General features: G+C 54.3%; 1 protein-coding gene across 1 annotated transcript in view; it reads left to right on the forward strand.

Annotated features, from left to right (window-relative positions):
* LOC147725648 (dedicator of cytokinesis protein 2-like) overlaps positions 1 to 12,838 on the forward strand; it is a 1,712,066-nt gene that overhangs the window by 455,615 nt on the left and 1,243,613 nt on the right. The window contains exons 11-12 of the mRNA XM_086964476.1: positions 518 to 593; positions 3,265 to 3,344. Of these exons, the coding sequence (XP_086820602.1) occupies positions 518 to 593; positions 3,265 to 3,344 (156 nt within the window). The remainder of the gene's footprint in view (positions 1 to 517; positions 594 to 3,264; positions 3,345 to 12,838) is intronic.

Below are 12,838 nucleotides of genomic sequence, written 5' to 3' on the forward strand. Positions count from 1 at the left end.
ACTCATGGGAACCCCCTTCAACCACTCAAGAGGGCTGCTATCAGGCACAGCGCATTCTTTTTAATATTGGTCCACTGTCTCTGTCTCTGCATGGTGCGCTATAACACAAACAGGGGAAGTGCATGCTATGTATCATACGCCCCCAGTATTTATCAAAGTGCACACACTTGTGCAATACTGGTAAGTTCCAAAGTGTACCTACAAATGCACTCCTTAGCACTACTGCTGAGTTCCAGAGCAAACCCTGTTGTTCAATCATAACATGTCCCCCACCCACCAACCTAGTTGCTGGCTTGCTTTATCATTGGGGTCCTAGCTGGGCTGCTGAATGCAACGCAGCTGTGCTACAACGCCCGACTACAGCGGAGCGGATTTTTTTGTGTGATTCAGTGAGATGTGTGAGGTTAAAAATGTTTCTAGGAAAAGCACAAACAAAAACTTTAATTAATGTGTCTTAGGGCATGGTCAAAACTAAGCCGGATCCCGGAGTCTATAACACCCCTCTCTTCTGTTGCAGTGATGGACCTCACAGACATTGTCAAGGGGAAGGTTGAGAGTGACGAAGACAAGCAACACTTCATCCCCGTGCAGATGTGAGTAACCGAGAGACTGAACTAATGTCGGGGGAGGGGCGGGCAGAGTGAGATTGAGAGATCAAGAAAACTGGGGCTTACAAGAGGTGGGAACAGATGATGAAGAAGAGATCCTGTCACTGGCAAGACCAAGCGAGCTCGGTGTGAACTCAACCTTCTGGCAGCAGGGAACCTGGACGAGCTTAGGGTGAACTGAGGCTTTCAAGAGGTTGGAACAGATGATGAATATGAGATCCTGTCAATAATATCAACAAAAAGGGGGGAAATGGCGGTAGACGTTCGGTTCGTCCTCCAGACTGTGTATAGTTATTAACAAATCTGTAAATTACAGATCAGAGAACCTAACACCACAGAGAGCGAGCGAGCTCAGGTGAACTAAACTTTCTGACAGGTTAGAACAGTTAATGATGGGAAAAACCTGCCAGTAGGGACACTGGATGAGCTTAGGATGAACTGGGGCTTACAAGAGGTGGGACAGATGATGAGTAGGATCCTGTCGCTAGTAAGACCAAGCGAGCTCATGGCAACCTCAACCTTCTGACAGCAGGGAACCTGGACGAGCTTAGGGTGAACTGAGGGTTTCAAGAGGTTGGAACAGATGATGAAGAAGAGATCCTGCCACTAGGATTAGCGAGCGAGCTCAGGTGCACTGGACCTAATGACAGGTTAGAACTCCTAATGATGGGGAAACCTCCAGTATTAAGGCCGCAGAGTCAAACTAATGGATTGACTCTGCGGCCTCTCCTAGTGCTACCACCAATGGAGTTGATGGAACATCCTTTCTGGAACTTTTCCAAGAGGTTTCTGGCCCTACACCTCAGAAAGGTCTTACACTGGACTGTGTTACTTGATTGAGTATGGGGAACCCCTGCTCCAGTTTGAACAGTCCATCAATTGATTACATTTTCCTTCAAACGTGTATTCAGCAGTCGCTAGGGCTAAGTAAGCTGTCAATCGTCGCAGCTGAAATATCCTTGGAGTACACTAATTCTCTAGCTCAGAGTTTGTCAGTGAGTTGTCCCGGATTAGCAGGCCTCAGCTCTTTGGCCAAACTGAAGATGGCTATAATAGCTCCTCCCTGTGGGTGAATGAATGAATTCATAGTGAACTTGTAGAGTGCTAAACTTTGCTCAAGGGCGTCAAGGTGCTAGACTGCCTTGGGTGGGGTTGTAACTCTGAGGAGTGTTAGCCCTACACACACCAAACACACAGCCCCCTGGGACACTACTGCCTTAAGGGAAGTAAAACGGGGTTATAAGAAATTGGACCATGTGTGACGTCAGGATTATTCCAATAAAGCTAAAATTGAACTGAAGTTGGCGCTGATGAAATAAAGGAGGATGGTATTCTCGGCTAAAGCTGAAGATTTTCTAACAAAATCCTAGAGGCAGACAACCCAGACAGGGATTGTTTCTCCTGAGGTAGGCCTTCTCCTAATTGTGCCATCTCAGTTCTCATACCTTCTCAAGATACTTTCCATCTTCTTTGATCATATAAATACCATCTGTAATTCATGGGGTTCCTCAGCCCCAAACCCCTTCCGGGATGGCTGGTCTGAATACCCTGTGCTGTTTGATAAGCTGCTCCTCTCTGTCAGAGGCTTGGGGTGTCCAGGGGCTCCTGCTGCATCTGGCCACTCGACTGCTCGACAGGAGAACATCTGGCAGCTCCAGCAAGTTCAGTAAAGTCAGGCTTCCCACCAGATCCAATCCCTCCTACATTTTGGGGGCTATCCACCTGACCTCTTTCACAACTCCCAATGGAGGCGTGTAATGGCTCAGGTGCGGCTGCACACCGCCGCCCACCACGCCCAATGGCCTGACCCAATACAACCAATCCCCGGGTGGCAAAACTGGAGGATTTTTCACCAAAGATACACAAGTGAGAGAGAATATTTAGGAGCACATTGTGGTTAGAGAGACAGGTATGGAAGGACAAAAGTGGAATAAAGAGAGCAATACATAAACAGAATAAGAGGAGGTCATGAAGGACATAGAGAAGCAAGTGATGGGTTTTGGAGAACAGCAAAAAGGGAGATCCGAAAATGAGCGCAGAATATTCAGGGGAAAGAAAAAAGGTGACAGTTACTCAACGAAGGCCAAAAGATTTGGCTAATTGGCAACACATAGTTGTTGATTCATATTGATCAAATTTTGTAATTACACAAACTAGTGCTCTTTGATCTCTGTGGGACTGTTTATACCTGGCAGCCACGTGTCTTTTATCCTTGTTGCTGTGTTACTGTCTGTATTTTGCCTTATAAATTTGATTACAAAAAGAAGGTCCTGGAAAATGAGAGGGAGAGAAAGAAACAGAAAAGACTAGTGTGAGGAGAAGAGAGAAGAAAGGTGAGGGAGACAGACACTGCGGGGGCCCTGAGGGGAGCGGAGGGTGGGGGGCCTGGGGGGGGGGGGGGGTGCTGAACACACATCGCCCGGTGTCCTATCTGAGCCCTTATGAGAAATGACCCTGCCGCTTCCCGGCCACTTTAATGAATACATAAGAGCCGTGGAAATGAAACGAGGGCCGAGCGAGGCGCGGGACGCGCGGCTCTCGGTACAAGCATTAAAAAGCCATCCATGTCTGCCCGCTTCCTCCATCACTGCCACCGGGCACCCGTCGGCAGCAGCCCTGGCTGGCACCGGGCCTGACACCTTTCATTATTTTTCAGGGTGGCCGCAGAGAGTGATTTCCTGCACAGTCTGATAAAGAAAGCTCTGGACGTCAAAGACGTGAACCACAAAGGACAAGGTAATAACAGCGGGACGCCCTGGACGCGCTGCATGCAGGCCTCTCTGACCAGCTGGACTCCAGAGCCCATGTGCCCATACGCGCTGCTTGTAGGCCTCTCTGACCAGCTGGACTCCAGAGCCCATGTGCCCATACGCGCTGCTTGTAGGCCTCTCTGACCAGCTGGACTCACAGAACCCACGTGCCCATACGCGCTGCTTGTAGGCCTCTCTGACCAGCTGGACTCCAGAGCCCATGTGCCCATACGCGCTGCTTGTAGGCCTCTCTGACCAGCTGGACTCCCAGAGCCCATGTGCCCTCACGCGGTGCTTGTAGGCCTCTCTGACCAGCTGGACTCCCAGAGCCCACGTGCACTCACGCGCTGCATGCAGGCCTCACTGACCAGCTGGACTCCAGAGCCCATGTGCACATACGCGCTGCTTGTAGGCCTCGCTGACCAGCTGGACTCCCAGAGTCCTCGTGCCCTCACGCGCTGCTTGTAGGCCTCTCTGACCAGCTGGACTCCCAGAGTCCTTGTGCCCATACGCGCTGCTTGTAGGCCTCGCTGACCAGCTGGACTCCCAGAGCCCATGTGCCCTCACGTTCTGCTTGTAGGCCTCTCTGACCAGCTGGACTCCAGAGCCCATGTGCCCATACGCGCTGCTTGTAGGCCTCTCTGACCAGCTGGACTCCCAGAGTCCTTGTGCCCATACGCGCTGCTTGTAGGCCTCGCTGACCAGCTGGACTCCCAGAGTCCTCGTGCCCTCACGCGCTGCTTGTAGGCCTCTCTGACCAGCTGGACTCCCAGAGTCCTTGTGCCCATACGCGCTGCTTGTAGGCCTCGCTGACCAGCTGGACTCCAGAGCCCATGTGCCCATACGCGCTGCTTGTAGGCCTCTCTGACCTGCTGGACTCCAGAGCCCATGTGCCCATATGCGCTGCTTGTAGGCCTCTCTGACCTGCTGGACTCCTCAGCCCATGTGCCCATACGCGCTGCTTGTAGGCCTCTCTGACCTGCTGGACTCCACAGCCCATGTGCCCATACGCGCTGCTTGTAGGCCTCGCTGACCAGCTGGACTCCACAGCCCATGTGCCCATACGCGCTGCTTGTAGGCCTCTCTGACCTGCTGGACTCCAGAGCCCATGTGCCCATACGCGCTGCTTGTAGGCCTCTCTGACCAGCTGGACTCACAGAACCCACGTGCCCATACGCGCTGCTTGTAGGCCTCTCTGACCAGCTGGACTCCACAGCCCATGTGCCCATACGCGCTGCTTGTAGGCCTCGCTGACCAGCTGGACTCCACAGCCCATGTGCCCATACGCGCTGCTTGTAGGCCTCGCTGACCAGCTGGACTCCACAGCCCATGTGCCCATACGCGCTGCTTGTAGGCCTCTCTGACCAGCTGGACCCCAGAGTCCACGTGCCCTCACGCGCTGCTTGTAGGCCTCTCTGACCAGCTGGACTCACAGAACCCACGTGCCCATACGCGCTGCTTGTAGGCCTCTCTGACCAGCTGGACTCCAGAGCCCATGTGCCCATACGCGCTGCTTGTAGGCCTCGCTGACCAGCTGGACTCCCAGAGCCCACGTGCACTCACGCGCTGCATGCAGGCCTCAGTGACCAGCTGGACTCCAGAGCCCATGTGCACATACGCGCTGCTTGTAGGCCTCTCTGACCAGCTGGACTCCAGAGCCCATGTGCCCATACGCGCTGCTTGTAGGCCTCGCTGACCAGCTATACTCCACAGCCCATGTGCCCATACGCGCTGCTTGTAGGCCTCGCTGACCAGCTGGACTCCACAGCCCATGTGCCCATACGCGCTGCTTGTAGGCCTCTCTGACCAGCTGGACCCCAGAGTCCACGTGCCCTCACGCGCTGCTTGTAGGCCTCTCTGACCAGCTGGACTCACAGAACCCACGTGCCCATACGCGCTGCTTGTAGGCCTCTCTGACCAGCTGGACTCCAGAGCCCATGTGCCCATACGCGCTGCTTGTAGGCCTCGCTGACCAGCTGGACTCCCAGAGCCCACGTGCACTCACGCGCTGCATGCAGGCCTCACTGACCAGCTGGACTCCAGAGCCCATGTGCACATACGCGCTGCTTGTAGGCCTCTCTGACCAGCTGGACTCCAGAGCCCATGTGCCCATACGCGCTGCTTGTAGGCCTCGCTGACCAGCTGGACTCCACAGCCCATGTGCCCATACGCGCTGCTTGTAGGCCTCGCTGACCAGCTGGACTCCACAGCCCATGTGCCCATACGCGCTGCTTGTAGGCCTCTCTGACCAGCTGGACCCCAGAGTCCACGTGCCCTCACGCGCTGCTTGTAGGCCTCTCTGACCAGCTGGACTCACAGAACCCACGTGCCCATATGCGCTGCTTGTAGGCCTCTCTGACCAGCTGGACTCCAGAGCCCATGTGCCCATACGCGCTGCTTGTAGGCCTCGCTGACCAGCTGGACTCCCAGAGCCCACGTGCACTCACGCGCTGCATGCAGGCCTCACTGACCAGCTGGACTCCAGAGCCCATGTGCACATACGCGCTGCTTGTAGGCCTCTCTGACCAGCTGGACTCCAGAGCCCATGTGCCCATACGCGCTGCTTGTAGGCCTCTCTGACCAGCTGGACTCCCTTAGCCCACGTGCCCTCACGCGCTGCTTGTAGGCCTCTCTGACCAGCTGGACTCCCTTAGCCCACGTGCCCTCACACGCTGCTTGTAGGCCTCTCTGACCAGGTGGACTCCAGAGCCCATGTGCCCATACGCGCTGCTTGTAGCCTCTCTGACCAGCTGGACTCCCAGAACCCAGGTGCCCTCACGCGCTGCTTGTAGGCCTCTCTGACCAGCTGGACTCCCAGAGCCCATGTGTCCTCACGCCCTGCTTGTAGGCCTCTCTGACCAGCTGGGCTCCCTGAGCCCATGTGTCCTCACGCGCTGCTTGTAACCAGCTGGACTCCCAGAACCCAGGTGCACATACGCGCTGCTTGTAGGCCTCTCTGACCAGCTGGACCCCAGAGCCCATGTGTCCTCACGCGCTGCTTGTAGGCCTCTCTGGCCAGCTGGGCTCCCTGAGCCCATGTGTCCTCACGCGCTGCTTGTAGGCCTCTCTGACCAGCTGGACTCCCTGAGCCCACGTGTCCTCACGCGCTGCTTGTAGGCCTCTCTGACCAGCTGGACTCACAGAACCCAGGTGCACATACGCGCTGCTTGTAGGTCTCTCTGACCAGCTGGACTCCCTGAGCCCATGTGTCCTCACGCGCTGCTTGTAGGCCTCTCTGACCAGCTGGACTCCCTGAGCCCATGTGTCCTCACGCGCTGTTTGTAACCAGCTGGACTCACAGAACCCAGGTGCACTCACGCGCTGCTTGTAGGCCTCTCTGACCAGCTGGACTCACAGAACCCAGGTGCACATACGCGCTGCTTGTAGGCCTCTCTGACCAGCTGGACTCCCTGAGCCCATGTGTCCTCACGCGCTGCTTGTAGGCCTCTCTGACCAGCTGGACTCCCAGAACCCAGGTGCCCATACGCGCTGCTTGTAGGCCTCTCTGACTAGCTGGACTCCCTGAGCCCATGTGCTCTCACGCGCTGCTTGTAGGCCTCTCTGACCAGCTGGACTCCCTGAGCCCATGTGTCCTCACGCGCTGCTTGTAGGCCTCTCTGACCAGCTGGACTCCCTGAGCCCATGTGTCCTCACGCGCTGCTTGTAGGCCTCTCTGACCAGCTGGACTCCCAGAACTCAGGTGCCCTCACGCGCTGCTTGTAGGCCTCTCTGACCAGCTGGACTCCTAAAACCCAGGTGCCCACACGCGCTGCTTGTAGGCCTCTCTGACCAGCTGGACTCCCTGAGCCCATGTGTCCTCACGCGCTGCTTGTAGGCCTCTCTGACCAGCTGGACTCACAGAACCCACGTGCTCCCATGCGCTGCTTGTAGGCCTCTCTAACCAGCTGGACTCCCAGAACCCAGGTGCACATACGCGCTGCTTGTAACCAGCTGGACTCCCAGAACCCACGTGCCCTCACGCGCTGCTTGTAGGCCTCTCTAACCAGCTGGACTCCCAGAACCCAGATGCACATACGCGCTGCTTGTAACCAGCTGGACTCCGAGAACCCAGGTGCCCATACGCGCTGCTTGTAGGCCTCTCTGACCAGCTGGACTCCCAGAACCCAGGTGCCCATACGCGCTGCTTGTAGGCCTCCCTGACCAGCTGGACTCCCTGAGCCCACGTGCCATCAGGCGCTGCTTGTAGGCCTCTCTGACCAGCTGGACTCCCAGAGCCCATGTGTCCTCACGCGCTGCTTGTAGGCCTCTCTGACCAGCTGGACTCACAGAACCCACGTGCTCCCATGCGCTGCTTGTAGGCCTCTCTAACCAGCTGGACTCCCAGAACCCAGGTGCACATACGCGCTGCTTGTAACCAGCTGGACTCCCAGAACCCACGTGCCCTCATGCGCTGCTTGTAGGCCTCTCTAACCAGCTGGACTCCCAGAACCCAGATGCACATACGCGCTGCTTGTAACCAGCTGGACTCCGAGAACCCAGGTGCCCATACGCGCTGCTTGTAGGCCTCTCTGACCAGCTGGACTCCCAGAACCCAGGTGCCCATACGCGCTGCTTGTAGGCCTCCCTGACCAGCTGGACTCCCTGAGCCCACGTGCCCTCACGTTCTGCTTGTAGGCCTCTCAGACCAGCTGGACTCCCAGAGCCCATGTGCCCATACGCGCTGCTTGTAGGCCTCTCTGACCCGCTGGACTCCCAGAGCCCATGTGCCCTCACGTTCTGCTTGTAGGCCTCTCTGACCAGCTGGACTCCCTGAGCCCATGTGCCCTCACGTTCTGCTTGTAGGCCTCTCTGACCAGCTGGACTCCCAGAGCCCATGTGCCCATGTGCGCTGCTTGTAGGCCTCTCTGACCCGCTGGACTCCCAGAGCCCATGTGCCCTCACGTTCTGCTTGTAGGCCTCTTTGACCAGCTGGACTCCCAGAAACCATGTGTTCTCTGCCGCTGCCCTGTTAACCTCTCTGGGCAGCTGGACTCCCTACCAGTGTCCTTTCATGCCCTGCTTGGGTAGGCCTCTTTTACCAGTTAGGCTCCCTGTCACATGTCCTCTCACACACCACCGTGAAGGCTCTCGAAGCAGTTTTCGTGCCCTGCCTTGTAAGCCTCATAGACCGGGTGGACTCCCTGCCCTGCGCTCTCTCATATGCTGCTGCTGCCTGCCTGCTCCACATGCTCTCACGTGCTGCCTGGTTAGACTCTATGACCCTCTGGATTCCTTGCCCCATGTGCGTTCATGAGCTGGCCTGTAAACCTCTCTGGTCAGTTAGGCTCTGTACCCCTGTGCTCTCACACATTAGCCTGTAGGTTGACTGTGCCTGCATTCTCTAACACACAGCCATTTAGGCCTCTCTTTCCAGCTTGGCGTCTAACCCTGCATGCTCCTATGCACTGTTATGCAGGTTTCTCTTTCCAGCTAGGCGTCTAACTCTGCATGCCTATATGCTCCTATGAACTGCTATGTAGGCCTTTCTTTCCAGCTAGGCGTCTAACCCTGCATGCTCCAATGAACTGCTATGTAGACCTCTCTTTCTGGCTAGGCGTTTAACCCTGCATGCTCCTATGAACTGCTATGTAGGCCTCTCTTTCTGGCTAGGCGTCTAAACCTGCATGCTCCTATGAGCTGCTATGTAGGCCTCTCTTTCCAGCTAGACGTCTAACCCTGCATGCCTGCATGCTCCTATGAACTGCTATGTAGGCCTCTCTTTCTGGCTAGGCGTCTAAACCTGCATGCTCCTATGAACTGCTATGTAGGCCTCTCTTTCCAGCTAGACGTCTAACTCTGCATGCCTGCATGCTCCTATGAACTGCTATGTAGGACTATTTTTCCAGTTAGGTGTCTAACTCTGCATGCCTGCATGCTCCTATCAACTGCTATGTAGGCCTCTCTTTCCAGCTAAACGTCTAAACCTGCGTGCCCGCATGCTCCTATGAACTGCTATGTTGGCCTCTCTTTCCAGCTAGGCGTCAAACCCTGCATGCCTGCATGATCCTATGAACTGCTATGTAGGCCTCTCTTTCTGGCTAGGCGTCTAACACTGCATGCTTCTATCAACTGCTATATAGGGCTCTCTTTCCAGCTAGACGTCTAACCCTGCAAGAATGCATGCTCCTATGAACCGCAATATAGGCCTCTCTTTCCAGCTAGGCGTCTAACACTGCATGCTCCTATGAACTGCTATGAAGGCCTCTATCTCCAGCTAGGTGTCGAACCCTGCATGCCTGCATGTTCCTATGAACTGCTATGTAGACCTTTCTTTACAGCTAGGCGTCTAACCCTGCATGCCTGCATTCTCCCATGAACTGCTATGTAGACCTCTCTTTACAGCTAGGCGTCTAACCCTGCATGCCCCTATAAACTGCTATTTAGGCCTCTCTTTCTGGCTAGGCGTCTAACCCTGCATGCTTCTATGAACTGCTATATAGAACTCTCTTTCCAGCTAGGCGTCTAACCCTGCAAGCCTGCATGCTCCTATGAACTGCTATGTAGGCCTCTCTTTCTGGCTAGGCGTCTAACACTGCATGCTCCTATGCACTGCTATGTAGGGCTCTCTTTCCAGCTAGACGTCTAACCCTGCAAGCCTGCATGCTCCTATGAACTGCATGTAGGCCTCTATTTCCAGCTAGGTGTCGAACCCTGCATGCTCCTATGAACTGCTATGTAGGCCTCTCTTTCCAGCTAGGCGTCTAACACTGCATGCTCCTATGAACTGCTATGAAGGCCTCTATCTCCAGCTAGGTGTCGAACCCTGCATGCCTGCATGCTCCTATGAACTGCAATATAGGCCTCTCTTTCTGGCTAGGCGTCTAACACTGCATGCTCCTATGAACTCCTATGTAGGCCTCTCTTTCCAGCCTGGTGTCTAACACTGCATGCTCCTATGAACTGCTATGAAGGCCTCTATCTCCAGCTAGGTGTCGAACCCTGCATGCCTGCATGTTCCTCGGAACTGCTATGTAGGCCTTTTTTTACAGCTAGGCGTCTAACATTGCATGCCTGCATGCTCCTATGAACTGCTATGTAGACCTTTCTTTACAGCTAGGCGTCTAACCCTGCATGCCCCTATAAACTGCTATTTAGGCCTCTCTTTCTGGCTAGGCGTCTAACCCTGCATGCTCCTATGAACTGCTATATAGGCCTCTCTTTCCAGCTAGGCGTCTAACCCTGCAAACCTGCATGCTCCTATGAACTGCTATGTAGGCCTCTCTTTCCAGCTAGGCGTCTAACCCTGCAAGCCTGCATGCTCCTATGAACTGCTATGTAGGCCTCTCTTTCTGGCTAGGAGTCTAACAATGCATGCTCCTATGAACTGCTATGTAGGTCTTTCTTAGAGCTAGGCGTCTAACACTGCATGCCTGCATGATCCTATGAACTGCATGTAGGCCTCTATTTCGACCTAGGCGTCTAACCCTGCAAGCCTGCATGCTCCTATGAACTGCTATGTAGGCCTCTCTTTCTGGCTAGGAGTCTAACAATGCATGCTCCTATGAACTGCTATGTAGGCCTCTCTTTCCAGCTAGGCGTCTAACCCTGCATGCCTGCATGCTCCTATGAACTGCTATGTAGGCCTCTCTTTCTGGCTAGGCGTCTAACCCTGCATGCTCCTATGAACTGCTATGTAGGCATCTCTTTCCAGCTAGGTGTCTAACCCTGCAAGCCTGCATGCTCCTATGAACTGCTATGTAGGCCTCTCTTTCTGGCTAGGCGTCTAACACTGCATGCTCCTATGAACTGCTATGTAGGGCTCTCTTTCCAGCTAGACGTCTAACCCTGCAAGCCTGCATGCTCCTATGAACAGCTATGTAGGCCTCTCTTTCTGGATAGGCGTCTAACAATGCATGCTCCTATGAACTGCTATGTAGGCCTCTCTTTCCAGCTAGGCGTCTAACACTGCATGCTCCTATGAACTGCTATGAAGGCCTCTATCTCCAGCTAGATGTCGAACCCTGCATGCCTGAATGTTCCTATGAACTGCTATGTAGGTCTTTCTTTACAGATAGGCGTCTAACCCTGCATGCCTGCATGCTCCTATGAACTGCTATGTAGGCCTCTCTTTCCAGCTAGGCGTCTAACCCTGCATGCTCCTATGAACTGCTATGTAGGCCTCTCTTTCCAGCTAGACGTCTAACTCTGCATGCTTGCATGCTCCTATAAACTGCTATGTAGGCCTCTCTTTCCAGCTAGAAGTCTAACTCTGCGTGCCTGCATGCTCCTATGAACTGCTATGTAGGCCTCTATTTCCAGCTAGGTGTCTAACCCTGCATGCCAGCATGCTCCTATGAACTGCTATGTAGGCCTCTCTTTCCAGCTAGGGGTCTAACCCTGCATGCTCCTATGAACTACTATGTGGGCCTCTCTTTCCAGTTAGGCGTCTAACACTGCATGTTCCTATGAACTGCTATGTAGGCCTCTCTTTCCAGCTAGGCGTCTAACACTGCATGCTCCTATGAACTGCTATGTACGCCTCTCTTTTCAGCTAGACGTCTACCTCTGCATGCCCGTATGCTCCTATGAACTGCTATGTAGGCCTCTCTTTCCAGCTAGACGTCTAACTTTGCATGCCTGCATGCTCCTATGAACTGCTATGTAGGCCTCTCTTTCCAGCTAGACGTCTAAACCTGCATGCTCCTATGAACTACTATGTAGGCCTCTTTTTCCAGCTAGACGTCTAACCCTGCATGCTCCTAAGAACTGCATGTAGGCCTCTCTTTCCAGCTAGACGTCTAACTCTGCATGCCTGCATGCTCCTATGAACTGCTATGTAGGCCTCTCTTTCCAGCTAGACGTTTAACCCTGCATGCTCCTATAAACTGCTATGTAGGCCTCTCTTTCCAGCTAGGCGTCTAACTCTGCATGCCTGCATGCTCCTATGAACTTCTGGCTAGGCGTCTAACCCTGCATGCTCCTATGAACTGCTATGTAGGCCTCTTTCCAGATAGGCGTCTAACACTGCATGCTACTATGAACTGCTATGAAGGCTCTATCTCCAGCTAGGTGTCGAACCCTGCATGACTGCATGCTCCTATGAACTGGTACTTAGGCCTCTCTTTCCAACTACGCGTCTAACCCTGCATGATCCTATGAACTGCATGTAGGCCTCTCTTTCCAGCTAGACGTCTAACCCTGCATGCTCCTATGAACTGCATGTAGGCCTCTCTTTCCAGCTAGACGTCTAACGCTGCATGCCTGCATGCTCCTATGAACTGGTACTTAGGCCTCTCTTTCCAACTACGCGTCTAACCCTGCATGATCCAATGAACTGCATGTAGGCCTCTCTTTCCAGCTAGACGTCTAACCCTGCATGCCTGCATGCTCCTATGAACTGCTATGTAGGCCTCTCTTTCTGACTAGGAGTCTAACACTGCATGCTCCTATGAACTGCTATGTAGGCCTCTCTTTCCACCTAGGTGTCTAACACTGCATGCTCCTATGAACTGCTATGAAGGCCTCTATCTCCAGCTAGGT

The sequence above is a fragment of the Lissotriton vulgaris genome, chromosome 3_2, assembly GCF_964263255.1.
Source record: "Lissotriton vulgaris chromosome 3_2, aLisVul1.2, whole genome shotgun sequence".
Taxonomy (NCBI): domain Eukaryota; kingdom Metazoa; phylum Chordata; class Amphibia; order Caudata; family Salamandridae; genus Lissotriton; species Lissotriton vulgaris.